This window comes from Aethalodelphis obliquidens, unplaced genomic scaffold (assembly GCF_003676395.1).
Source record: "Aethalodelphis obliquidens isolate GAN/ISIS:26980383/991018 unplaced genomic scaffold, ASM367639v1 scaffold61, whole genome shotgun sequence".
NCBI classification, from domain to species: Eukaryota; Metazoa; Chordata; class Mammalia; order Artiodactyla; family Delphinidae; genus Aethalodelphis; species Aethalodelphis obliquidens.
Genome location: NW_020838005.1, coordinates 4,668,987 through 4,694,663, shown reverse-complemented (window position 1 = coordinate 4,694,663; position 25,677 = coordinate 4,668,987). Strand labels below are relative to the sequence as shown.

Here is a 25,677-nt window from a genome sequence, read left to right as displayed (position 1 = left end):
ATGCAGCCAAAAATAAATAAATAAAATAAAAAATAAACACATTTATAAAAAATAACAACAAAAAAACAGCCAACCAGTTTCTGCTGTGCAGCGGGGTGATCCACTTATACATATATATATATTTTTCATATTCGTTTCCATTATGCTTTGTCACAGGATATTGAGTGTATTTCCCTGTGCTATATAGTAGGACCTTGTTTATCCATCCTATATATAATAGTTTGCATCTGCTAATCCCAGCCTCCCACCCCTCCCCCACTTTGCATTTTGGATCATATTCCTGGGTAATTTCTGGATTTAAACATTTCTCTTTGTCTTTTCTTTTAAAAAAAATTATTTATTTTGGCTGTGCCAGGTGTGAGTTGCGGCATGCATGCGGGATCTAATTCCCCCATTAGGGATCAAAACCCAGCCCCCTGCATTGGGAGCGTGAGTCTTAACCACTGGACCACCAGGGAAGTCCCTTTTTGTCCCTGTTTTTACTCTCACTAAAGGCTCTTCAGGAATAAAAATGCTCACTTTTTAAGAAAAAAAACCCAGCCAACCAATTTGCTAACCATTTGCTCAGTATAAGTTTAATGGAGAAATATCTGTTTAAAACAATAGGTCAAAAAGAACAGCTCTTTTACAAACAAGTTATGGCAGTGACGAGTCAAAACCCCACTCTTGATTTCCTGTTCCTTGAACCCACCCCTAGAAGAGGGAAGAGGTGGGTGAGAAGGAAAGATGGGGCTGTTTAAATGTTAGCTGGAAGAATTACAAAAATACACTCTGATGTAGTAACAGGGTTGTCATGAAACATGCCATGGGGGGAGGGGCAGGAAGGAGGGGGGAAGGGAAAGACAACCAGATGGGGCTGGGCCCTGTGGGTGGAGGCCTGGAGACAAGGCCTGCCTCAGGGCCTTGGGGAGGAAGGAATCCTGATTCCCAGCCGGCAGGTCTGGGGCTGGAGACATGCTGATTTGTGGATCACCCGGACACCTGGGGAGAAAGAAATGATTACAGTGGCAAATCTGGCAGTTTTTCTGACCCTTCAGTTCTGTTTTCCCTAAGCAATAGACAGGAGGCAAAGAAAAGCTATCATTCACATAATTAGCCCCAAAAGCAACAAGAAGGGTTTCCTGTCTCCCTCTACATACCTGCTTTCCTGTCCCCCTGGTCTAGTGGAAGGACCAACAGAATGAAGGGAGGTCTGTGGGCTAGGGCTTGAAAGTCAGAAGGGGAGAACTGCCCAGAAGCAGTTCTCTCATCCCTGGAGTTTGGAATCTGTGTGTGGTAATTCATTTCTTCAGGCTAAAGAGAGTCCTCATTTATGGCTCTCTTTTATAATACAAGTGCTAACTTCACCAATTTCTCACCAGGAGTGAGTCTGCTTACTTTCCACTGTCTAGAAGTTCAAGGCCAGGGACAGCAGAAGAGAGGAGGGAAGTATAGGGCCAGGGAAAGGGACGGTATATACCACGACCAGTTGTGCACTTTTCACAGGTCTGTCTAGAACTGGTCCTGCACCCCAGTGTCCTTCCTTTCTAGGACATCATTATGTAATAGGGAAGAACTTTTGTATCCTATCACATGTTAATCACTAAAGGGATGTTGCCTATAAGCTTAAGTTATACATAAAGGCCCATCTCTGGGAATCCTGCTTCCCAGGTAATGAGCATTAAGCTAAAATACCTTTGTTTAGCTCACAGGAAACATCCTGACCAGGCCCACCTGTGAATGACTGCAGGGAGGAAGAAATGAACACATCCCCACTGGAGGCTGATGGGAACCAGGAAATGTTGGACCTTACGCCCTCCCCTTTTAGTATAAAAGGAGCCTGAATTCTAACTCAGGCAAGATGGTTTGTCTCACCGTTTTCTCGGTCTGCTGGCTGCGTGAATAAAGTCATTATGCTTTGTCCCAACAACTCATCTCTCAGCTATTGGCCTGTCGTGTGGCCGAGCTTAGACCCAGTAACAATTATACTTTCTGAATAAGGTTTTGGTGTTGTTTTTTTTTAAATTTTTTGGCCGCACCATGTGGCATGTGGGAATCTCAGTTCCCCGGCCAGGGATTGAACTCACAACCCCCTGCGTTGGAAGCGCAGAGTCTTAACCACTGAACAGCCAGAGAAGTCCCTGAATAAGGGCTCTTTATCCCGTGTGTTAGGTGACGCCATTTCCTCCAGCCTTCTAAATCTAGGTTGGTGTCGGATGTCTCAGGGGTCCAGAACAGCCTGGCAACAGGAGTCCCCCAGCCGTGGAGAAATCTCAAGCATGTGTGGGGCTGGTTGGAGTATGTATAGGCGAAGAAAGACAGGCTTAAGGGACTCCTAAATACACATTTGCACTGGAACTCAGCAACCATGAATGTGTGGAAAAAAGAATGAGTGAGATGGTCACAGGAGGAGAGCAATCAATAACACCCAAATGAGCTGGTTAATATCTGCAGTGTTTCCATCAAGAACTTTACATCTTGAGCAAAGCCACAGACAGAAGCTGGTTACCGGTTATGTTTCAGTGCCACTCAGTTGGAAGCTTAATAGATAACTAGAAAAACCAATTACCTGAAGAGGGGCTCAAATAGTTTTTGTTTTGTTTTTTTAAATAAATTGATTCTTGCTAGTGTGACTGATTCTGAACTGTCTTTAGGTAAAGAAAACGGTTGCAGTTCAGAGTTCGACATGTCTTCAGTGTTCCTTGAGGGTCCCTTTAAAGGAGACTATCTTTAAGATTTGAAAGAATTCAATCCATGCTAGCTCTGAAAGATTTACCGTTAGGTCCTGTGCAGGAACGGCTTAGGAAAAATAGAATGCTTGTAACAGATCCAAGAATATGACTTCAGAAACAGTGCAGGTTAATTCAGGGCCTTCGGAGATTAGTCATTCTGCTAAAATAAACGTGGCGGCCTTCGGCTCACAACTTAATACACATACCCGTATTTGGCCATGGATGTTTTGCAAACAAGCCAGCCTACCTGCAAAGCACTACGTGGGCTGCCTCCCTGCTAAAGCGTGGATGCCAAAGATTCACACGTGTATTCATATACTTTGAAGGAAGATTTTTAACCATCTGGCTACCTTTGACGTACGGGAAGCAAAATAACACAGCACATGCAGATTTTTTCCTCTTATGCCTCCGAGTCAGGGAAAAGCCCCCGCCTGGGTAACAATGTCTGGGGAAAGTTTTTGACCAACTGATTAGTTCTTTCTGTTAGGGGAAGTCTCTAGACTGTTTAAGGAAAGATATGAGATCCTGCAGGTAAATCATATTCCCACACATGAATTCAGGCATATATGCTTGACGGTTGGGATTTTCTTAGATTTTCAGACAATTCCACTGTGCTGGTTCCCTGTGCCACTCAAAGTTACGTATAAGTTGATGGGCTGAGGAAAGCTGAGTTTGTAATGCCTGGGCAATAAATTAGCATCTCTGATGTTTATCATCTGGTCTGCATTATAGGTACATGTATAAATGTGTCTATGGGGGTAAGAACATACCAGAAGGGAGAGAGGAAAAGGGCGAACAAACAAACACAAAACAAAAATGGCACCTGGAAAGAGGCAAAAACTGAGGAGAGATGATGATCCCTGAGTCCCTCTTCCAAAAGCGACTCAGGTCACTTGGGCCAGATTCTCAAAGCCTTGCTCAGGTTCCATTGGCTGCAAAGAATCAGCCCGTCTCTGGCCAAGTGGTCAGATGGACGAGTGATGTGTGGAAGAAAGAAAGGCAGAAAAGTGTCCTGACAAGAACTGGTCCTAACCAGAACTCCTTGACTGGGGGAGATTGGGAAAGTTTAATGGTTTCCATGGAAGCCAGTCACCTTGAGATACAGGGGGGTAAGGGAAGGGACAGCTAAGCCATCTTTGAAGGTGAAATAGCAACATCACAGCCACAGAAATCAGACTCTCTGCGAATGGCTAAGCGTAGGTCCAGTTCTCCGTTCTTAGTCTCGGAGGAAAGGTGAGTGAATGGTTTCTATGGCAACCAGATAGGAGGATTGGTCCACTTAACTGTCCCCATAGAAACTAAGCTCCTGGAGAGCTATAGAGGAATTAGTTATCTCAATACACTACTATTATCCCCATGGTAACCAGTCTCTTAATGGCAGTGGTCAGTGTCGAGAACACTCCCAGGAAAATCTTTGCTCCCAGAGAGAAGGTGGGCAGGAGGTAGGCAGGTGGGTTTACCTCCCAGGCCTCCCAGGAGCTGAACCCCTGGAGGTGGTGTAGGGTGTGCGTATGTGTTTGGGGGCCAGCGTGCTTCCCCAGGCCAGGGAGGATGGCTAAGGCAGGGGTGGAAGAGTTTTCGTTTCGCCCCCAGCTCATTCGGGCCCCACTCACTCATGGGTTGAAGTGGACGGTACAGCTGGGAGGGGCTCCCCTTCCGGCTACGCATTACCATGCTGGTTCAGGGTGCGCCGGCGCTGGCTGGACTGCATGCTCAGGACCAGGTACTGCCTCATAAACTCACTGAACCGCTTCTGGTTGGCCAACTTCCGGGCCGACTTCCGGGCTCCGGTGAAACCCCCGAACCTCTTCTGCAGCTGCCTCTGCTCCATGCCCCCCACCTCCTCCATGCCGGGCTCTGTCCCTTTCTGAGCTTGGAAGAGGCTCCTGACACGGGGCATTCTCTTCAGATGCTGCATCTCAGAGACTCTTGGCTGGTCAAGAGCAGCTACCACGTGGTCTGGGTCAGCAGGGCTGAGCTGCCAGGAGCCCCTCGCCATGACCTTGGTGCACGGAGTCCAGAGAGGGCCGGAGAAAACCTTCCCTTCACACTCGAGGATGCACACCTGCAAAGATGGAGGTGGAGGAGGGAGAGAGACGAGGGACAGCTATTGGTCCAAGGCAATGAGGAGATCAAGCCCACGAGGAGATCCAGTCCTTCTGTCGTCTACTTTGGTGCCAACGCACGTGCTCCTGAAGCACCTATTTATCAAGTACCGTGCAGCAGTTTTGCATGCAGTTATTTAAGTGCGTAGAATTTCAGAATTGGAAAGAAGCAGAAAACTAGCCCAGCTCTGTCATTTCACAAAGAAAACTGGGGCTCAGGGAGGTGAGGTTAACTCACCACAGGTGACACAGCAAGTTAACAGAATGAATGCACCAAACCTGCACCGCGTTATAGCCTTCGTCGGGTTTTTGGAGCCAAACACAGCTCATCAGGTCACCCATAAAGAAGAATTTTATTTTGTTCTCTTATCAAGCTTAGGAGAGGTCAGATCGGTTTAAGAAACTGGGGATTTCTTAAGTATGTAGTATGTAGTGTGTAGTATGTAGTCACGTAGTTAAATCTGCATGGTTATTTTAAGGTCACCAGGTAAAGATCAACCTTGGTGTGATTCATTTTTCACCTCACACACACTGGTCATCGCTATCTGTGCATCAGTTACAGAAAATGGGGGTCAAACAGACTTGTGGTTGCCAAGGGGGAGGGAGAGTGGGGGAGGGATGGATTGGGAGTTCGAGGTTAGTAGATGCGAACTGTTACGTATAGAATGGATGGATAACAAGGTCCTACTGCATAGCACAGGGAACTGTATTCAATGTCCTGGGATAAACCATAATGGAAAAGAATATGAAAAAGAATGTATATATGTGTATAATGGAGTCACTTTGCTGTACAGCAGAAATTAACACAACATTGTAAAGCAACTATACTTCAATAAAAAAATTTAAAAAAAAAGAAAATGGGGGCCAAGACCTTGGGATGTAGGCAGGTTGGGCATTCGGGGAACATCGGACACAATCCAGTAGACCCGCCAGCCCCCGAGGAACTCCTGCTGCTTCTCTGTCTTTCCAGGCATCTCCATTTCTCATCTAGACTACCAACCTGACCATGATATCTCCCACCCTCCTGACTGGTCCTGGCCTTGGCCCTTTCCTCCCACGTTCCGGTCTCCGATTAGGTCTCCTGGAAGCCTCTGCCTCCAACTTTTTTTTTTTCCTATTTGCTGTTTTGACTTCACCCTGAATGCTCCTCTCTGTGTTTCTGGCCTTAGCCAGATGGAAACCGCCTTTCAACCTGACCTTGACATCATGGTCAGCAGGAAGCGGCAGAGCCCTTCGTCAGACCTCGGAGTCTTTGCTTGGCTTCCAGGGCATCAAGAGTTACTGCTCTGCCTGGGCAGGTGTGGGACATGAGAAGATGTGTGTGTGCCTCATCGGCCCTACCTGGGGAGCAAAAACATCCACCCAGGGCTTCCCTGGTGGCGCAGTGGTTGAGAGTCTGCCTGCCGTGTCTTCTATCTCCATCAAAATGTCTGACCAACACATTAAGTACAATTTGTTAAGAATAAAGCCCACCTTCTCTTCTGGGGCAGAAGCTACCACCTGCCCATTCTGTACCCATCTCCCCTCTTCCTTACTAAGAGAGCACTTCTGGGACTTCCCTGGTGGCGCAGAGGTTAAGACTCTGCTCTCCCAATACAGGGGGCATGAGTTCGATCCCTGGTCGGGGAACTAAGATCCCACATGCATGCCGCAACTAAGAGTTCGCATGCCGCAACTAAGAGTTTGCCTGCCACAACTAAGGAGCCTGCCTGCTGCAACTAAGACCAGGTGCAACCAAATAAATAAATAAATATTTTTTTTAAAAAAAGAGAGAGAACACTTGTTTTCTTCCTGAAGGCCACATATATGTTTCCCAACCTCCTTTGTAGCCGCAGAGTGCTAACCACTGGACCACCAGGGAAGTCCCTCAGTCTTATTTCTGAATCTTCCTCTCAACACCCCTCATTGCTTCAGGCATATGAGGTTGCTCTTAGTGCCTCAAACACAGCGAGCTCCCTCGCCTTCCCCACATGTCTTTTCTCACTCTGTTCCTTCTGATGGAATAACCTCCTTCCATCTATCCTTCGGGGCCAGCCAGGCTCCAGAGCTACTCCTCAATGACACCTGCTTCTGGCTCCCCAGCTGGAATCGCTCTCTCCTGCTTCTGTGCTCCCACAGAACTTTGTTTTCCACTTGTGGAAATTTGAATGCTTAGTGTAATTGTAACACCTTACAAGACAGAATATGACAAGTTAGGGACCACATCTTACTCATGGAGGAGTCTTCTCCATCCAGTAAATAGGAGGGTTTCAAGTAGAGGTTTGTTACCCTGAGCTGTATTAATAAAGAATTCACTTTATATTTAGCTAAGCGTGACAAAGGGAAAACTTTAAAAAAAAAAAAAAAAAGAAAAGAAAAAAGATGAGAAAGGGAGTCACTGGAAGAACAGGAGTTGTAGCTAGTTGCAACCAGACTCGAACTCCTCTGGCATTTAGCACACGCTTCTGATGTAGTGCTTGTCACCCTGTTGCAGCTCTTTGTCTTGTCTGTCCCATTAGACCAGGGTTTTTCACCTTTTTTGGGGTCATGGGCTCTTTTGAGAATCTAATTATTCTCCATAAGGGATTCCCTCCCTTTCACTGTATAACTGCACATTTGTGTCACATTTGCGTATAATTTTAGGGGGTTCATTACATCTTCTAAAGCCTAGCCATGGACAGGCATCCGTGGACTCCAGGCTTAGGACCTCTTCACTTGGCTGTTAGCTGTGCTGTAGGGAGAACGTGTATGCACTCCAGGCATCTCATATCTGGAGTACAAAGTGGAGTCCATAGTGAGGATGTGAAATGAAGAGAAACAAGAGGAGGAAGAGGGGTTCTGCAGCGGAGGTCGCCCAGTGGTCACACTGGGAGATGCCTCAACTCTTCTTGTGCATCAAGGCACAAGATGCACATCAAGGCACAAGATGCACAACAACTCATCAAGGCATTGCATAGACTCCTTGGGCGACACCTGGTCCAATGGGTCCTACACCTGGGTGTGAATCTGAATCATCTGCAGAACTTTTTAAAACACAGAATTTCATAACCCAGTTAAATCTCTGAGGAATAGAACCAGGGTTTAAAGCTTATTTTTACAAAGCTCAGGTAACTGTGAGATTTGCCCAGGTTTGGAAATGACCAGTGTGGTCCGTGTTCGCATGTTATAATGAGGTTCAGTAATGGGTCCAAAACTACATGGTGAAATAACAGTATAACCTGAACAGAACTCCAATGTTTCAAGTCCCAACCCAGGACACCTCCTAGTCAGCAACTTCTCTGTGCTTGCAATATGAATTGGTGGAAACTAATGGGAAAATAAGGATTCTATGAGACCAAAAAGTAAGGTTCTGATGGGGAAATTGCTTATTTTCTGCTGGACCAGAGAGAAGAAAGAGGTGGTATCCAGTAGGAGTGTTACTCTCACTCTCACTCTCCTTCACTGGTAAGGTTTCCAAGGAACACCTTTGCCCAGACCACCTGCTGGCCAGAGGTGGTGAGATTGGCCCCCACTGATACACAAGATTTTTTCGAGTATGTCTTTTCCATTTAGAGTTTCCTCAGAGATGCTGACAACTCAGTGAGATACATAGAGAAACCAGTTTTTCACACCCACAGACTCACTGGGTAAGAAAGAACGATGGGCAAATTCCATAGATGGGGAGGGTGGACTCTAGAACAATGGAGCTGCAGACTTGAGTGGTCTTTATGAACCCCTACCGGGGTTTGTTAGAATGCAAATTCTTAATCTATACCCCTGGAGATTCTGATGCAGTAAACTGAGGGTGGGCTCCAGGAATTTGCATCTTCAAGCATCCCAGGCGATTCTGAGGCTGGATTACACTTTGAGAAACCCTGCTTTGGAACTGGCTCTGAGGAGGAAGAAACCATCAGGGAACATGGTGGTTGGGGACTCCTTCAGAGAGTCACTTGGGTCTGTACTACACCTGCTCCTGAAACACTTTGAAGAAAACTGGGTAGAACCAATTTGTAGTTTGTTCTTTTAGATCATCATCCTATCGGGTTATTGCTCTACAGCAGTGGGTCTCAATCGGGAGCAGTTTTGCCCCCCAGGGGACATTTGGCAATGTCTGGAGACACATTTGGTTGTCACACAGTGGGTGGGAGCAGGGAGGCTACTGCTATCCAGTGAGCAGAGGCCAGCTGTTACTGAACACAAGGTTGTGTGCCCGACGCACAGTGATGCCAGACGAACCGAAACACTGGAGTCTGGAACAGAGAAAGGTTTATTGCAGGGCCAAGCAAGGAGAACAGGTGGCTCTGTTCAAAAATCCCAACCCCCCTGATGGTTTCGGGGGAGAAGTTTTTAATAGGCAAAATTGGGGGTGAAGGCTGCAGGGTGTGTGACTTTGTTCTGATGTGTTGGTGGTGAGGTAACAGGTGCTCCAGGAATCTTGTGCTCAGCCTGGAGTCACCATCCTCCTAAGGAGGAGGGCCTTAGTTCCCACAGAAGAACACAAAGGTATTGTTATATGTATCCCTTGAGGAGGAACCCTGCCCCAGGGCTGCACTATTGTTTGATTGCTCCTCCCTTGCCCCTGATTAACAACTGTTTGAACCTACCCTTTGGAACTCAGGGAAAGTTCTGGAGGCTGGAGGAAGCCTATTTCCTACAAAAAAAGAAATGGGGGACACAGAAAGGATTTGTACCCAGGAGGGTCCCACAGAGTCCTGCTCTGTTTCACAGGGACACTAGCAAACATCCTACAATACATAGGACAACCCCCTCCTCCCCAACAAGTAATTATCCAGCCTAATATATCTACAGTGATGAGTCTGAGAAACCGTATATTACAGAGTCAAGGAGATAACAGGAAAGCATGGGTAGCACTGGGAAAGCCAGTAGAAGTGAAACAGGAGGGAAGGGAGCAGGGCATAACCTCTCAAAGAATGACATATCCCTAGAAGATATGACATAAACAGGTTAGAACCAACGAGGTCCAAGACGGTGGAAGATTCGACTTCCAGTGGAACGTTGAGCCTCATTACACACTCACTGTAATACATTAATATCTAAATGACACACCTACAGGTGCCATGACAGTTCCAGGGCTGACCGTAAAAGGTCAAAAAGTGGGCGGTGGTCCAACTCCTGGACATCTCCTCCCCCTCTGCAAAATAGTTGGAATAATCCTCCCGTTCATGAGCCTGTGAAATTACCCAGCCCATAAAAACTAACCACCCCATATTTCGGGGCCTCTCTCCTTCTGAGATGGGCCACACTCTGTGGAGTGTGTTTCTCCCAGGGCCGTTCTCACCTTTTGAGATGGACGGCATTCTGTCTATGGAATGTGTATCTCTCTAAATAAATCCACTTCCTACCTTTCACTTTGTCTTTTACTGAATTCTTTCTGTGATGAGACATAAAGAATGTGAGTTTCATTAAGTCCTGAGACCAGGTGTGTGATCTCCATTAAAAGACCGTGGGTTCCAGTCCCAGCGCTAGTGTTTCAAGTCCCAATCTGAGTTGTGCGGTTTCAGAAGCGTAGAGGTGAAACGGACCTTTGGAGCACACTCGGTGGGATCCTCACAGAATAGGAGCCTCAAAGTGCTGGCTGTATTGTTCTGCTCCATCCATTTACAGAAACAGGTGGAAGCCGTTAAGCCCAGAGGCTATCAGATCTCCTGTGAGCCCCTGAGTTTCTAAGCCCAGATGGTAATTAGGTTGTGTGTCAATCAGAGAAAATGAAATTCTACCATCAGACCACATGCAGAGCCCACACCGAGGCTCAACTTACTATTAGATGAATTAGGTACTAACAATCTCGTCTCAATTCTTCATTTAGGAGAAGGATTTGGGCAGAAATGAGGAATCCAAATTCGCGACAGCATTTGTAGCACCAGATGGGCATAGGAGCTTAATGCCTAAACTCTCTGGTCTGAGAGACCCACCAGCTTCTTTCCAGAGATGGGTTAATGGCCCGTTAAGTGAGCTGGACACATTTTCACAGCCCACACTGATGACATGGCTATATTAAGCCACAGTGCCGAGGAGCATCTGGAAAGTCCCAGACTGATGCCAAAATGATCTGTAAAGCTGGGCTTGGGAGGAAACTGAGCAAAAGGCCGTTTGGATGTCTGGGATCGAAGATGAGGGAAACAGGCCCACGAGCCCATTGGAAGGAAAAGAAGCAGCTCATTGAGTTTGTCACGTTTCTGCCACTAAGGAATCCAACCACTTCTGACAGAGAGACATTTGAGATCTATTTGCTTTAGGAGGTCTGCCAGAATATTTGAGGGCCAATGCAAGCAGGCCAGCAGAGGAATAGTACAAAAGAAAAACGTATTAGGAACTCCGACTGCAAGTCAACGATTAAGAATTTTCATGTAATGAAGACAAACTACTAGCGGAAGGTAGTTTCTTCTGCTTTTAATAGAGTTTTAGGGAATTTAAATAAATTTCCCCAGACCTTTCTTGGGAGTCACCTTCTTCTTTGTCTCTGAAACAACTCAGTGAATCTAGTTTTTTTCTTCTTAAGCCGATGGGGTTAGTACCATTCACAGTTTAGCTGAAAGCCCAGGATATTGCAGTGGTTTGGGGGTGTGTGAAATCTTTACTGACCAAAATGATAGTCTACCAAAAAGACAACCATACGTGGACCATTGCCCTGGAATGAGAAATAAAGAAATTTTTGATGAAGCCAAGGGTCCAGAGGGTCCTGGGAATAGCTCAGGATTATACCATTTTGTGGAGGGATTGGGGAGCTGACCCTTGCCTAAATGTCTGAGTCCCCCATCATTCACAGAGTGGACATACTCAAGGGCTGAAAGATTTGGAAATGAGATGTGGTTGCCTCAATTCTAGGCATCTCATAAAACTTAAAAAAAAAATAGGTTAAAAGTGAATGCAAGCTAGAAACCAAACAGTCAGGCAGCCAGGTCCTCTGGGGGTCAGCAGGCATTGGTAGGGATTATCCCTCACTGTGAGGCTAGAACTGGCCATTTTCTAACAGTGTTGTCTGGACCCCAGAGATTGAAGATGCTATGAAGAAATGGAAACAGGCTCCAATTTCTTTACTGGCTTGGAAAGACACCAGTGTAAAAACTGTGCAGTGCCTGCACCTATTAGGACACTAAAGGTCTTGCAATTTTACAATTTCCGTGGGACCTCTTAACTGAGTACTGCTCTGTGCCACACACTGCAACATGCTGGGGATACCCAGAATAATCAGCAAAGAAAGCTCATACCTGGTGGTGAGAGACCAGCGGATGCAAGTAATCATCAGAGAGCAAAGGAGCTAGGGGCTGGCTCAATTGGGGCCAGGTGGAGAATCAGCAAAGATTCTCCTACGAGGTGAAACCTAATCAGGGTTTTGAAGAATGAGTAGGATTTATTGGCTGGGGGAGGAGGAAGAGCCATGAGCAAGATAGCAGGTCAGGTTTGTGGAGCCGTGGAAAGGGAAGGGAAGCCTGGATTTCCCAGAAACTACGGAAAGTGATGGAAGCCCAGCAGAGAGGAGGTGAGAGGTGTACCTTTGGGCGTTACCTGCTGTCTGGGGAGAGCGGACGGCCTGGAAAGTGGATGCGGCATCTCAGAAGGAGGTAAGAAGCAGGGAATCTTGGCGATTATGTTCATGGGGCAGGAAAAGGAACAGGACCGCAACAGGAGGCAGAAAAGGAAGAGTCACGGTGGGGAAGAGAGCCGGGTTCACCCAGAGGGGACGAGGAGAGGAAGCCTGCACATCTGCTGGGGGTTCTGTGGTTAGGAGCTGCTGGTGACCTCCGAGAGCAGCTAAGGAGTGAGGCAGAGGCAAGGGGCTCGAAGTCACAAGTGTAGATACTCTTTCAAAAACATGACAACGGAGGGAAGGAAAGAGCAAGTGGGAGAGGGGAAAAAGGAGAAATTCCCAGCAGGAAAATCAGTGGTACAAAGGAAGAAGGAAGGAAGGGCAGGAGGACAGATCCTGAGATGGCAATAAAGAGGCTGGAGAGAATCTGTCCCTGGTGGCCTCTGTTGTCTCAGAACAGGGCTCCCAAGGTCAAGGTGTCCCGGGAGTGGGAGAATCATAGTGCTTCCCAGTCAGGTGCGATGTTTATTACAAGCAAATCACCTAAATCCATGAATGCTTTACTTTGTAAAAAATAAATTAGAGCAGACTTCGGGTTATCCTTACAGTTGAGGTCCTAACACTTTTTTTTTTCTATTGTGAAATACACATATCATCAAATTTAGCGTTTGAACCCTTTTTAAGTGTACAGCTCAGTGGTATTAAGTATTGATATATTCACATTGTTGTCCTACCATCACCTCCCCCAACCACCTCTAGAACTTTTTCCTTTCCCCAAACTGAAACTTTGTACCGGTTAAACACTAACTCCCCTTTCCTCTTTCCCCAGCCCTTGGCAATCCCCATTCTACTTTCTGTTTCTGCGAATCAGACTACTCTAGGAACCTAAGGTAAGTGGAATCATATAGCATTTGTCCTTCTGTGATTGGCTTATTTCACTTAGCATACATCTTCAGGGCTCATCCATGCCGTAACATGTGTCACAATTCCCTTCCTTTTTAAAGCTGGATAATATTCAACTGTATGCATAGACCATCTTTTCTTTATCCATTCATCTCTCGATGGTCGGTTGAGTCATTTCTACCTTTCGACTCTTGTGAGTAATGCTGTTATGAACATGAGTGTACAAATATCTGTTCGAGTGCTAATGCTTTTTTGAGTGGGAGATAAAGGGTTGCAGTTAAAACTCGTGATTCAGGAATTGTTCACAACTTTCAGTCTTGTCTAGGCTGCAAACTCAGAGCCTTAAAAGTGTGGCGATTATGAGATTATTGCTTAATCAACTCCTTCACTGGTTTACGTGTAAACTAGTTGTCTGCTCTGTTTACTAAGACCAAGGGAAAGGTTTTGTTTTGGGTGAAATGTTAAGCCTCTCTGGGCTGCACAGAAAAGGCAGGTGGGCCTCCTGTGTTCTAGCCAAATTCAGCTTTTCTCAGTTCCTTAATTGCCGCTCCAGTCCCCTGAAAGGCATTTGCACCTGTGCCCCCTCCCCTCCCCCACGCCTCCCTCCATTACCTGGGCACCTGGGGCTCTTCCTCCCTGCCTCTTCACTCCAGATCTTCTTTCGGTTTCCTTAAAGACTTAGTTCCTCCAAAAGCCCCCTCTGCCCCTCTAGACTAGGTTGGGGTCCCCTGTTCTTGCTTCCCCGGGGCTCAGTAATTACGCTCATGGAGGGATTGGGGGTTCTTCTCTCCCACCAGTTGCAAAAGCCATCCATCCGCTCACCTCAGGGCCCTTGGCCTAGTTCAGTGCTCAGCACATAGTAGGTGCTCAGGAAACCCATGATGGCTGAATGAGGAGGATGGATGAACTTTGAATGGGTTCTCTGGGGATGCGCTTCATGATTCGGTGGTTATTACTGTTCAGAAAACAGACTTGGAAACCACTGAGCTGGCATAGGAGGAGCTTGGTGTTTGGGTGCGTCGGGGGCCGTGTCTGCTCACGTTAGGGTGTTATCCCAGCGTGAGTACTTGATTCCTTTATCTGTACGCTTGCCTTAAGGAACAGTAGGCGAAAGTTTGTTCTTAAAGGTTGAGGAGTTTCAAACATGGCATCTTTTGAAAAGAGTTTACTTGACTACAAAGAAAAAGTAATTGAGTTATATTGGATTTAATAGGAGAGGAATAACTAAACTATAATGAAAGCAGTTGACAAAGCAGCTTACTTAGTAAAAAGAAATTTAGTGCTCAAATCAAAATTTAAAATACGAGAGAGCATTTAGGTGTTCATCGTAGAACTGTCTATAATATCAAAACTGAAGGGCAACATACATGTTCAACAGGAGGGGATTGGTTAAGCAAAGTATGCTGTATTCATGGGAAGAAGTAACTTCAAATAATGTTAATAACGGGAAAATTATCCTTGTGTAACATAGCAAGTGAAAAAACTAGGATTCTTTCTCTGGTGGGATTAAAGGTGATTTAAATTTTTTTTTTTATAGTTTTTGGAATTTTTCAAATTCTCTAGAATGAGTATGCATTATTTTTTAATTTTTTTGCGGTACGCGGGTCTCTCACTGTTGTGGCCTCTCCTGTTGCGGAGCACAGGCTCCGGACGCGCAGGCTCAGCGGCCGTGGCTCACGGGCCCAGCTGCTCCGCGGCATGTGGGATCCTCTGGGACCGGGGCATGAACCCGCGTCCCCTGCATCGGCAGGCGGACTCTCAACCACTGCGCCACCAGGGAAGCCCAGTATGCATTATTTTAATGATGGGAACAAAATGGCAGCATGGGTGGGTCTTTATATGAACGTGGTAAAGTGGAAAGATGACAGGGTTTGCTTTCAGAAGATGCTCAAGTCCACATCTGTTTCCTACAGACCGTCTGACACTAGGAGAGTCACGTGACCTTGGGGGGAGGGAGGGGAAGACAGGCCTGCTCCTGGACCTACCTCAAGGTCGAAGCTGTTAAGAGCGGGGCGGAGCTTCTCTCTGCAGGCCATACAGTCCTTCTGACAGCTGCTGGACACGCTGGAGAAGAGGCTGAGAAGCAGGAGGTCACAAAACAGGATTTTCATGGTGCAGGAGCTGGAAGCAGGATGCTAAAACACAAGTGAGGGCGGGTGGCAATTAGCACAGCCCTTCTGTGGGGGCCAGTAGGGGCTGGAGACCCTCACATAGGGGATGCGGGAAAGACACTCTTCTGGGGGGGACAGTGCAGCCGGGCCTGAGATTCCACCTCCCAGGAGGGAGTGGACTGTTGAGAGCACAGGTGGCCCAGGCCTGTCTGCCAGGCATAATGTTCATGCAGGGCTGGTGTCTGGGCTCCTGGGGGGAGCACCCCTGCGATTCCTGCCACTCAGCTGACCTCCACATGCACGAACCCTTCCAGGGAGCTAAAGGCCTCACTTTGCAACTTACCAGTGTGTGGCCTGAAGACAACCTCTCCCAGCCTCAGTTTTCATAACTCTAAAAGGGGAATAGTGGTACCCACCTTGTCCCAGGGCTATTGCAAAGATTAGACCCATAAGGGACGTTTTGCAAAGTGCGGTGATGAGTGAGATGTGTAAAATAGATTTATGTGTGACCGATCCTCCCCAGACTCCCCTGCCTCTGCCAGGAATGCCCCGAGGCCCAGAATTCACTCTTCCAGGATGGTTCTGCTAGGTTCCTTGTCTGTTTCCCCTGCTAGACGTGAGCCAGCTTCCTGAGCACAGAGCTAATATGTTCACCTTGCTAATCCCTGCAAAGCACAGGACGAGGCTTTGCAGAACCAGGCTTTGGAGTTATCTATTGAAAAATGAACAAAGAGGGACTTCCCTGGTGGTTCAGTGGTTAAGACTTTGCCTTCCAATGCAGGGGATGTGGGTTTGATCCCTGGTCGGGGAGTTAAGATCCCCCATACCTCACAGCCAAAAAACCAAAACATAAAACAGAAGCAATATTGTAACAATTTCAATAAAGACTTTAAAAATGGTCCACATCAAAAAAAATCTTTAAAAAAATGAACAAAGGGACTATTCTAAGGTAATAGCTCTAATGGTTATTAGTTAGATCAGTTGTTTATATTCTTTATGTAGGATTGTCTCAAAGATGTACAGTTCTTCCTGTTTCCCTTTAAATTTTTCCTGTGATCGAGTCTCCCGAATCAGAAAGCTATTTTCTTGGACTCCATCGCTTTGGGTCCCTGTAGAACCATCTTTATTTGGAGGATTAAATGGAAAGAGGAACAAGGGAACTTTCTGGAAATGTGAATGTTCTTGATTAAGGTGTAGGTCACAGGGGTGTATACGTCTGCCAAAAACCCACTGACTTGTACATTTATATTCTGTGCATTTCACTGTACGTAAATTTTACCTTAATAAGAGTTGAGCAAAGGAAAACAAAAAGCATTGCCTTTATTGCTTTTTCATCAAACTGTACTGAGAAAACGTAAAAGCCTTGCTATTCAAACGCAGTCTGCAGATTAGCAGCATCCCCTGGGATCTTGTAAGAAATGCAGTATTTCAGGCCCTACCCCAACACCACTGAATCTGGATCTTTTTAGTAAGATTCTCAGGGGATTCATACACATGCTAAAGTTTGAGAAGCAATGGTAGAAGATGCATGTGAAATGGAGCAAGTTAATTGGAGAAGGAGGTACCCCAACATGCCAGTGGCCATGTTGAGAGACCACCCCAGCTCTTCTTGGGCATTATCCAAGCATTTCGTACCAAGAGGATGTCGAATGAAAGATGCTCAATCAATGTTTGTTAAGTCAATGAGGTGACATTTGAGATGGCTTTTGAATAATGAGGAAGAGTCTGCCAAAAGGACAGAGAAGAGACACAGAACTACCTTGCTTTTAACTAGTGACTCCAACTTTTCAAAGGCATGTTGGAATCAGGATCACAGCCTGGGGAGGGTGGTGAGCAGGCGGCTGCACTGGGGCCCCCTCCCTAAGGGAAGCACTTGCTAAGAGGGAAAGGGGCTCCGTCCCTCTAGATGAAACAGGGTCATGTTGGCCATCCTAAGGGGTCTGACCTTTACCCTACAGATTGGGATGTCTGGGGTTAATGAACAAGGAACTTGAACATCTATTCAGATGAATATATCTCAAATGCATTTTCCTCCTATACCCCCAGGGCTAGTGCCTTAGCTGAGATCTATTGCCTTGGTTACTGTGATCTCGCCCTCTAATTAGTCTGCCTAATGATCCACCTCCCCGACCAAGCCATCTCTAGATGTGATGATGTTACTCATGCTTAAAATAATTCTGTAACCCCCAGTGGGAGTCAGCACTGCTCCTGCCCAGCTCTCTGGCTTCAGCTCCTGTCACTCACCCTTGAATCTCCTCCATTCCTAGTGAATCACGCATAATTCCCAGCTCTAGCGGGTCCTTAACGCCTACGGCGCTTTGGCCCTTGCTGTGTTTTCTGCTCAGAATACCCGCCTCCAGCACATACTTCATACACACCTCAGGAAGTATCCCCTCTGGGAAGCCCTCTCCAAGCCCTGGTCTGGGTTAGATGAGTCTCCTCTGCTCCTGTGGCTTCGCAAAGCAGTACATCACACAGGGAAGCAAGCGAGGCCCAGGGGCCTGTCAAATAGGCACAACAGACCTCCGAGACGGGGTTGTTGGGATTCACGGTTTCTCATCTGCTGATCGCTAAAGACGTGGGTTCAGATCCCACGTCTGCAAGTCACCCTCTCAGGTTCTTATCTGTAAAACTGGGGTGATAGTAGTACCTGTCTTATTGGACGATTAATGGGTTGATGTTTTTCAGCAGTTAAAATAGCACCTGGCACAGAACAAGTACAACGTAAAAGCTTGTCAGAGAAAGAGCCTAGGACATAGCCTTCACTCTGTGATCCTATCATTGTCTTTCGCGCGGCCCTTAGCACTCTACGTGGTAAGCTTGGACTTGTGTGTCTATGTCTCCCACTGGCTGTGAGTTCCTGAAGGGCAGAGATCTCTGTTCTATGGTTCTCTGAATTTCCAGCACCCAGCACAGGGCCAGGCACTTATGAGGTGCTCAAGAAAGTTTGATAAGTGACAGTGGAGTATCTCAGGAGCCCTCTCCCTTCTCCTTCACAAATGGAGAACTGGGGAGTGTCTGGGAGCACCGGCCCCCCGGGGGCCCGGGATGCTCATGGCACAGGAGCCACTTCAGGACCTGTGTCACTGACAAAGGGTCCAGTAGCTAACTGTTCAGCTTGGCGGCGGGGGGGGTGGGAATGAGTTTTGCTCCAGATCAAGGCAAGATGCCATCCTAAACTGGAACCCCATGCCCGTTCTGGAAGAAGACTTGTTGCCAGTGGCCGGGAGGCATGGTTGGAATGGTTAGCTACGTGCTAAGTTTGCACTGGTACAACGTGTTGGTAGGCAACCCAGGGAAACTCATCACCACTTACAGGCTCTTTTGAAGAGAACACGTATCTTGAGTTCCAGACAGCCACCATATAAGCAAAGGTCTTAAACTGAGGACCGCTTGGCTAGATCTTTTGTTTAATTTGTGATTGCCTTTACGTTTCTTGTTCTACTCAATTTCATTCTAGGCGGGAGACGGTTTTGTAGGATTTGTCCAGCATGCTATGCTCTCTATGGCCACATGATGGCAGTGTCTGTACTTCACAGAAGACGGAAAGGCGGGGAGAAAAGGGACTGTTTGCTTCCTAATACAAAATTGCAACACATGTTTGCACGGGCTGAGCTGATAAGTTGTGGCAGATGTTAATGAAGTGCTCTCCTGCTGAGGTTTTTCATGAACTTCATTAACCGTGGCAACTTGCACATTCAGGAAATGTTTGATGGATTGACTGCTCCTGTTATCTCAAATTCTGGGTAAATGGGTTTTTAGGATGAGTTGAGGAAAGAAGATGAACTCCTGGGACATTGAGCATGTGTTCCGTTTGATACGTTTCCTGCATGTAAAATGTGGGCCTTTGTTGGTCTGGCACTTGGAAAACCTTATCAAATCTACTTGGCATTCGCCTGGCCCTCCTTGCTGGTCCATGGTACACTTACCTCTCTTCCCATCTCTGACCTCCCTACCCCTCCACGTCCTACCCCGCACTTCTATTTATTTAAAATTTTAAAATTTAAAGTTGTATTTTTTTCAGAAAGAAGAAAGTCATTTTTATTCAGCCAATTTGCTTATTCCATTCCCCAAGGCTAATCAAGGCATGTGATTAATAATATTCCCTTAAAATTGCATCGTGGGAAGTGTTCTCACTTAGATTTAATGAAAAACACTTGGAAGCAATTGAGTGCTGGGGAGGCATGGCTGGTTATTGTCCTTGTTTATGAATTAGCATGAGTTTAAAGAGTAGTTGATGCTGAAGGCTAAAGTTTTTATTTCTTTTTCATAACAATGTTCCAGTCACACTGAAACAGAAAGATTGATGAATTTCAGTAGGCATTTAGCCTGTAAAAGAAGCCGGAAGACAGAGATTTCTACCCCTCGCTTTTAACTAGTGACTCCACCTAGTAATTAAAAACCAGTCATTACTCAACGTTATTCATTCTCCTCTGCAATTCAAAGAATCCTTAAAATGGGAATCACCACACAGTCCAACTCAAAGATGGTTTCTGATACTTAAATGAGATGAATATAAATAAAGGCTCAAAATATATGTAATAATCCTTATGAGGGGGACAACGCTTTGTCCTTTTTGGTACTCCTCACAACCCTCGAACAATTGTGTTCTAGGTTAAGACTAAACTTTCTTGAAAACTCAATAGAAGTTTTTCATTTTTGAGAAGACTTGACAACATCTGTGTGCTTTGTTGCCCTGTGTATCAGTTAATGTGAAGTAAAATGAAGGTGAGTGATTAGTTAATTCCCGAGTTATGTTTGATCTTTGCACTTTGTGTGACTTTGGGTGAGTTGTTTCACCTCTGAGGGCCTCAGTCTTCTCACCTGCAAAATGGGGGTAACAATAGTTGTTGTTGTTATTGTTGTTCAAAATTGTACACTAGAGACCATCAGTAAATAAAACTACCCTAAGTGTGTTTGAATTTTACATGGCTTGTATTCACTTAGTGAACCAAACTCAGCTAACCCTTCTATGTGGGGATGCTACGGGTCTGGACATCTTGTATTGAGTAAAGAAATGTTAAATTACATTTTATTTCAGTAATAACACCTCATAAATTAATCGTGCCTCACTCTTTATGAAGATAAAATACCAGTGTTTCGCTTAATCTATTTGCTTGTAATCTTGCTTCCAAGGGCAATGTCATTAGTTGCTTATCTGTTTGGAGGAGTACATATGAAGATTTAGCCAAAGCTAAAAGTTAATTGAGTTTTGTCTTATGACCTATGAGAAAGCCTGTAATTTTAGTGCTTCTAGTGGAGAAGAGAAGATGACAGATATGCCTTTCTGCTAGAGGTATATCTGTTCCCATCCTTCTCATCAACCACATATATAAATATTGTTCTTGTAGGTTACAAAAGAGTTTTATATTCTTATACAATCCTATAACCTGGGATTAATATTATCGCCCCTTTTGAGATGAACATAGGTTCATAGAGGTTAAGCAACTTGCCTAAGATCATCCAGTTTATACAAGAGCCAGAGAAACTCAGGTGTTTTGACTCTCAAACGTGTTCTGGGAAACCATAAGTTCCACACACTAGTCCTGCTTTGGAAAGGTTGGCAAATTCTGGTGGAATCTCGTTGGGATGGTCTCTGTTTGCATTTAATAGTCATCACATTATTACTATATTTAGCATCTTCTGTGCCAGGCACTGTGCTGATTGCTTTATAAGCATCCACCCTATGGGGTAAATGCTGTTGTCCCCATTTTACAGTTAAGATATTGAGGCTTGAAGAGGAGAAATAACTTGAAGTGGCAGAGCTGAGAACCCAACCCGTCTGGTTTGCAAGCTCACGCTCTCACCAGACCGCTCAGTGATCTCGGCAGGGGAATCCCCTGGTGGTCCAGTGGTTAGGACTCTTCGATCCCTGGACAGGGAATGAAGATCCCACATGCCGCGGCCAAAAAAAAAAAAAAAAAAAAAAAGATTTAGGCAGTTTTCTGTGTTCGTGTACATGAATTCATTGTAAGGAGCTCCTTTTGTCCTGAACTCTGGGCTCCCCCTCTCTGATGACACCCTCTTTATTGTTGCCTCTCCCCAGTTCCTGGAGGAGTGTTTCGTTGCCCACCAGTACCGGGGTTTGTCTTCCACACGCCCCATTTCTTTAATGCAGACGTGACTCCTACACTGAGCTTTTGCTTGTTCACCAGCTATGACTGAGGCCCCTTTATTTCTTTTCCTCCTTTGACGAATACACTTACATCCAAAAAGGTCCCCCTTCTGATCTAAATTTCCACCTGGAAGGAGACGTTGGGCGCAGAGGAGGTGAAGGGCAAAGCACGCCCCCGCCCTGCACAGACCGGGTGTGCCTGGAGCTGGTGAGCAATGAATGAACAAAAGCCCTCTGCTTGGAAGCCAGAGGCCTGGCTCTGCCCTCACCTGTGGGATCTTGAACAAGGCCCTTTCTTTCTCTGGGGCTCAGTTTCCCCTTCTCCAAAAAGAGGCAGTTACAATAGATTAGATGGTCAATATTTTTGATATTATAAGTGGCCAGATATTTGTTACAGTAGCCCAGCTGGGGCTCAGGAGAGGGCCACATTTTCTTTCTTTTTTTTTTTAAGTCTTTGTTTTTATTTTATTTAAAAATTTTATGTTTTTTAATTTTTGCTCCCACTCTCCTCCCCCCGCCCCCTGCTGGGGATTGAACCGGGGCCCCGTCGCGGAGTCCTAACCACTGGACTGCCAGAGAAGTCCCAAGGGACACATTTTCTATCAGGGCTGCCACAAAAGTGGAAAGGTGTCATCGCTCTTAACTTGGATCTTCCTGATTCTGGCCCACGGTTCCACATATACTGTCAAAATAACTTAAATGGATTTTTCAAAGCTTTTATTTACTTTTACAGTAAAGCCTCTTAAGGTTCCTTTCAAAAAGATTAGAAAATACAGATAAGCAAAATAGCAATGGATCTAGATCAATAATCTTCAAACTTCTTTAACTTTATACTCCTAGCAATCAGACCGTCTTGAGCTCACCTTCCCAATTTACTTAGAAAAGTTACATACAATATAAAACCCACTAAAGTGCAAATTCAGAAAGATAACCACATAGAAAATTAAGCCTCAGTTTCCCAAAGCCCAGTGGTCTGTCGGGCACCCACGCCCCTTTTGGAGACCCCTTGGCCTAGACTCCGTTAACATCTAGTGACATTGGCCACAGCTCTGAGGACAGGCTGCCAGGTCTGTTTTCCTGGCGCTCGGTACTGCGGGCTCCTATCAGTAAGCCAAGCACGTTTCTCGGCTGAATGAATGAAAGGATGAATGGGGACTCGGTGGGGGAGGAGCACAGGACAAGTGTGAGCTGAGGGGAGGTTGGCTCTGAGCCCTGGTTGCAAGGCAGAGCCCTGGGCGTGTGCTGGTGATCCGCTGACATTTTCACTGAGACCCAGGACTCCTCGGGGGCCAGTTCCACAAGTCACATGCCGAGCCAGGCCCTTCAGAGCTGGCGATGCTGTGTTTCTGCAACACGGAGGCAGCAGCCAGTATTTGAACAATCACAGGATCGCGGAAAATCAAGACCGAACGTGATCACCGGCTATCCTAGGGAGATGCCCTGAAAATCGGCTTGCCCCCCAAACTGGTGTGCCCTAAATCTCACAGCCAGTGTGTGGTGAGAGGGAAAGCAGCAGGTGGAGGACCTATAGGTACTTACATAGAAGTGTTTAGAACATCCAGTTTGCCTAATGAACTCCCAGCCATTCGAGCCACCGCAGGCTGTCATCACTGTGACTCCTGTTCTCCGGGAGGGGCCCATCCCCTCCCTAGGATATCTGATGAGTAGTTCCACCCAGATTCACATCAGGTAGATTTCCTTCATGGGAGCTCTGGGGCTGGGGGGCATGAGGCTAACTGAACCGTGGGGATAAAAGCATAGAACACTCACCCCAAACCTCCCATCCCTACTGTGCGTGTGTGTGTTAGCATGAAATAGTCATGTAGACAAGTTTAGCTCGCTACCTGGCACATAGTAGGTTCCAATAAAGGTTCATTTCTTTGACCTCCTTTTGTGCCCTTGTCCCGGCTGCCACCTCCCTCTCCAAAGCCCTTGGCTCTTCCAGATTCTGCCTCCTTCCCTGCCCGGTTCGAATCCCTGGAATCTCTGAGCAAGGACTTCTTCCCCCAAATTCCTCCAGCACTTGCTGTCTGGACCACGCAATTCAGGACGTAATTACACCCAGCCTCGCGTCATCCGCGAGTTGTTTCACTGTGTGTGTTGCCCCGCGCCCACCCCATTAGTTTGTAAGCACCCCTGGCCCGAAGAGGGGGAAGCAAAGGAGCCAGCAAGGCTGGACTCAGTCCCCTCTCTGCCACGTCCTCAACAAATTATTTAACCTCTCAGCTTCAGTTTCTTCAACTGCAACATGGAGATAATGATACCATCTCTCACGGCTGTTGCCAGGGCTAGTGGGTGTGAAAGCGCTAAGATGTAAATCGTTGTATGAGTGTAAAGGGCTGTTATTATCACCTCTGTTGGATCCACCCTGCCTGGTGGAGTGTAGATGATAAATACCTGATTGAATACAGAATAGCTTTGTGACAGCTCCTGTCTTGGGCTCCAGAGAGCACCCGTTTGCGCCTAATCCTGCAATTATTCCCTTCGTTGACAATGCAAAATCGGCATCCTCTAAATCCCCCAGTACCCTCAGCCTTCAGCTGATAAAGTCAGGGCTGCCGCCCCTGGGAGAACAAAACTGCACCCCCTGAATGACCCCAGGCTGCACCACAGCGCCCTCGATGGGCAGCACAGGGAACGGTGGAAGCTGCTCCTTTTACCAAGATGGTGGTTGGGGGCAGTCTTTCCAGGGACCCTCCCCTGCAGAAGACTCAGCAAGGCCAAAGGAACACGAATGCTTTTTGTGAACGGTATCACGGCAGCGGTGGAAGCGTGCAGACTTTTTCCCTGCCACACTTTATAAATGAGAAAGAGGAGTGTGTCTGCAGTAGCTACCCCCAGGAAGCGAGAGAGCAGCAGTTTCCCTGGGAGGTTTTGATAAGAAGCCAAGCACTTACTTTCCCCCGCTCTATGTTGAAAACTCCGGTTTAGGCTTGCTGGTGAATGCCATGAAAAGCTCATCTTTTGTTAGTCTGCCAACCAATGTTATTGGTTATAATTGGGACAATTATGGGCTGCTCAAGGAAACGAAACACAGATGTTGAAACCCAGGATCGGGGTATTCAAGTCCAAAGCTGCTTGCTTTAAATAGTCCATTTCCCGAATCATCCTGCCTTACTTGAAATTCCCCCAGAACTTGCCCATGTTCGGAATGAGATGGGGGAGGATGGGATGGGTAGCGGTGGGAGGGGAAGGCAGACGCAAAGGGAGAGCCGCACAAAGAGAGAAGGAGGAAAAAGGCTGAGCCGGAGAGAGTTTGGATGACTTCTGAACATCGTATTCCACAGGACCCCGGCAGAGACCTTTAGGTGGGAGAGACGGGCAGGAGGAAGAAAGATGCAAAGAAAGAGAAGAGACCTCCAAAGGATTCGGCGTCTGGAGACCAAGGTCAACCTTGCAGAAATCTACGCGGAATTCACACACAGCGACCGCGGTCAGCCACTTAACTGGCGGAGCACAAGACAGGGTCTGATTTCGCCCGCATCATTACTAGCGATTTGTATTCGGTGCCTAGGGGAGCAGGGTTCCCTCAGGATTAAAAACCCAAATCTGAATCAAGTTGAGTGACATGCTGAAAACAGCCTGCACGCCCTATGAAAAGAAGTCAGGCGCAGAGAGAAATCACTCACAAGGGTGCTTGGAGGGCTGGGGGCTTCTGGAGGGTTGCCTTGAAATGCAAGCCCTCACTCCCACCCCCAAGTGCCTGCCGCTCCCCTAACCTCACACCTATAACCACCTTTTCGCCACAGACAGCAGTGACAAAGTAGGGGCCACAGCTGGGGAATCAAAACTTTTCCTCATCTCCAAGTTCAGCTCTTCTTCGGCATCTCTCTTCAGGATAAAAGCCTCAGCCCTCCCCTCCACTCCCCCATCCGAGCCCAGAAAAGAAGACGAACGAAGGGATAATCTCACAGGAGGCCAGCAGCATCCACACTGGACAAAGGAGAGGGGCTGGGGGGAAAGCCCTGCCGCCCGGCTACTTCCCCAGGCTCTCAGCAGCGTGTCTTGGGGCTGGGGCTTGCTTGCAGTCGCCTACCTGGGAGCTGTCAGTAGCCAGGCTCCTTCGGATGTGAGTCTCCTCGGTTTCAGCCACACCAGCATATATACGCTCCCCGCCCCCCACCGCGCCCCACACAGCCCTCCCCTTCCCTGCCCACCTCGATGACACAGACACACGCTGACCCCCTTCATCAAGCGAGCAGCAGAACCTACCATCCTTCCTGGC

General features: G+C 46.9%; 1 protein-coding gene across 2 annotated transcripts; it reads right to left on the bottom strand.

Moving 5' to 3' along the window:
- Positions 1-539: 539 nt before the first annotated feature.
- Positions 540-25,677, bottom strand: PNOC (prepronociceptin). 2 transcript variants are annotated; one of them, XM_027087908.1, is made up of 4 exons: positions 25,489-25,677; positions 15,212-15,361; positions 4,325-4,776; positions 540-981 (listed from the first exon to the last, which is right to left on the bottom strand). In XM_027087908.1, exons 2-3 carry the CDS (start codon positions 15,335-15,337, stop codon positions 4,372-4,374), a joined length of 531 nt encoding a protein of 176 aa, XP_026943709.1. In that variant the 5' UTR covers positions 15,338-15,361; positions 25,489-25,677; the 3' UTR covers positions 540-981; positions 4,325-4,371. The 2 variants fall into 2 exon arrangements, with proteins under 2 accessions (XP_026943709.1, XP_026943711.1); XM_027087910.1 differs by lacking the exon at positions 540-981 and having other exon boundaries at positions 4,247-4,776; positions 25,489-25,524.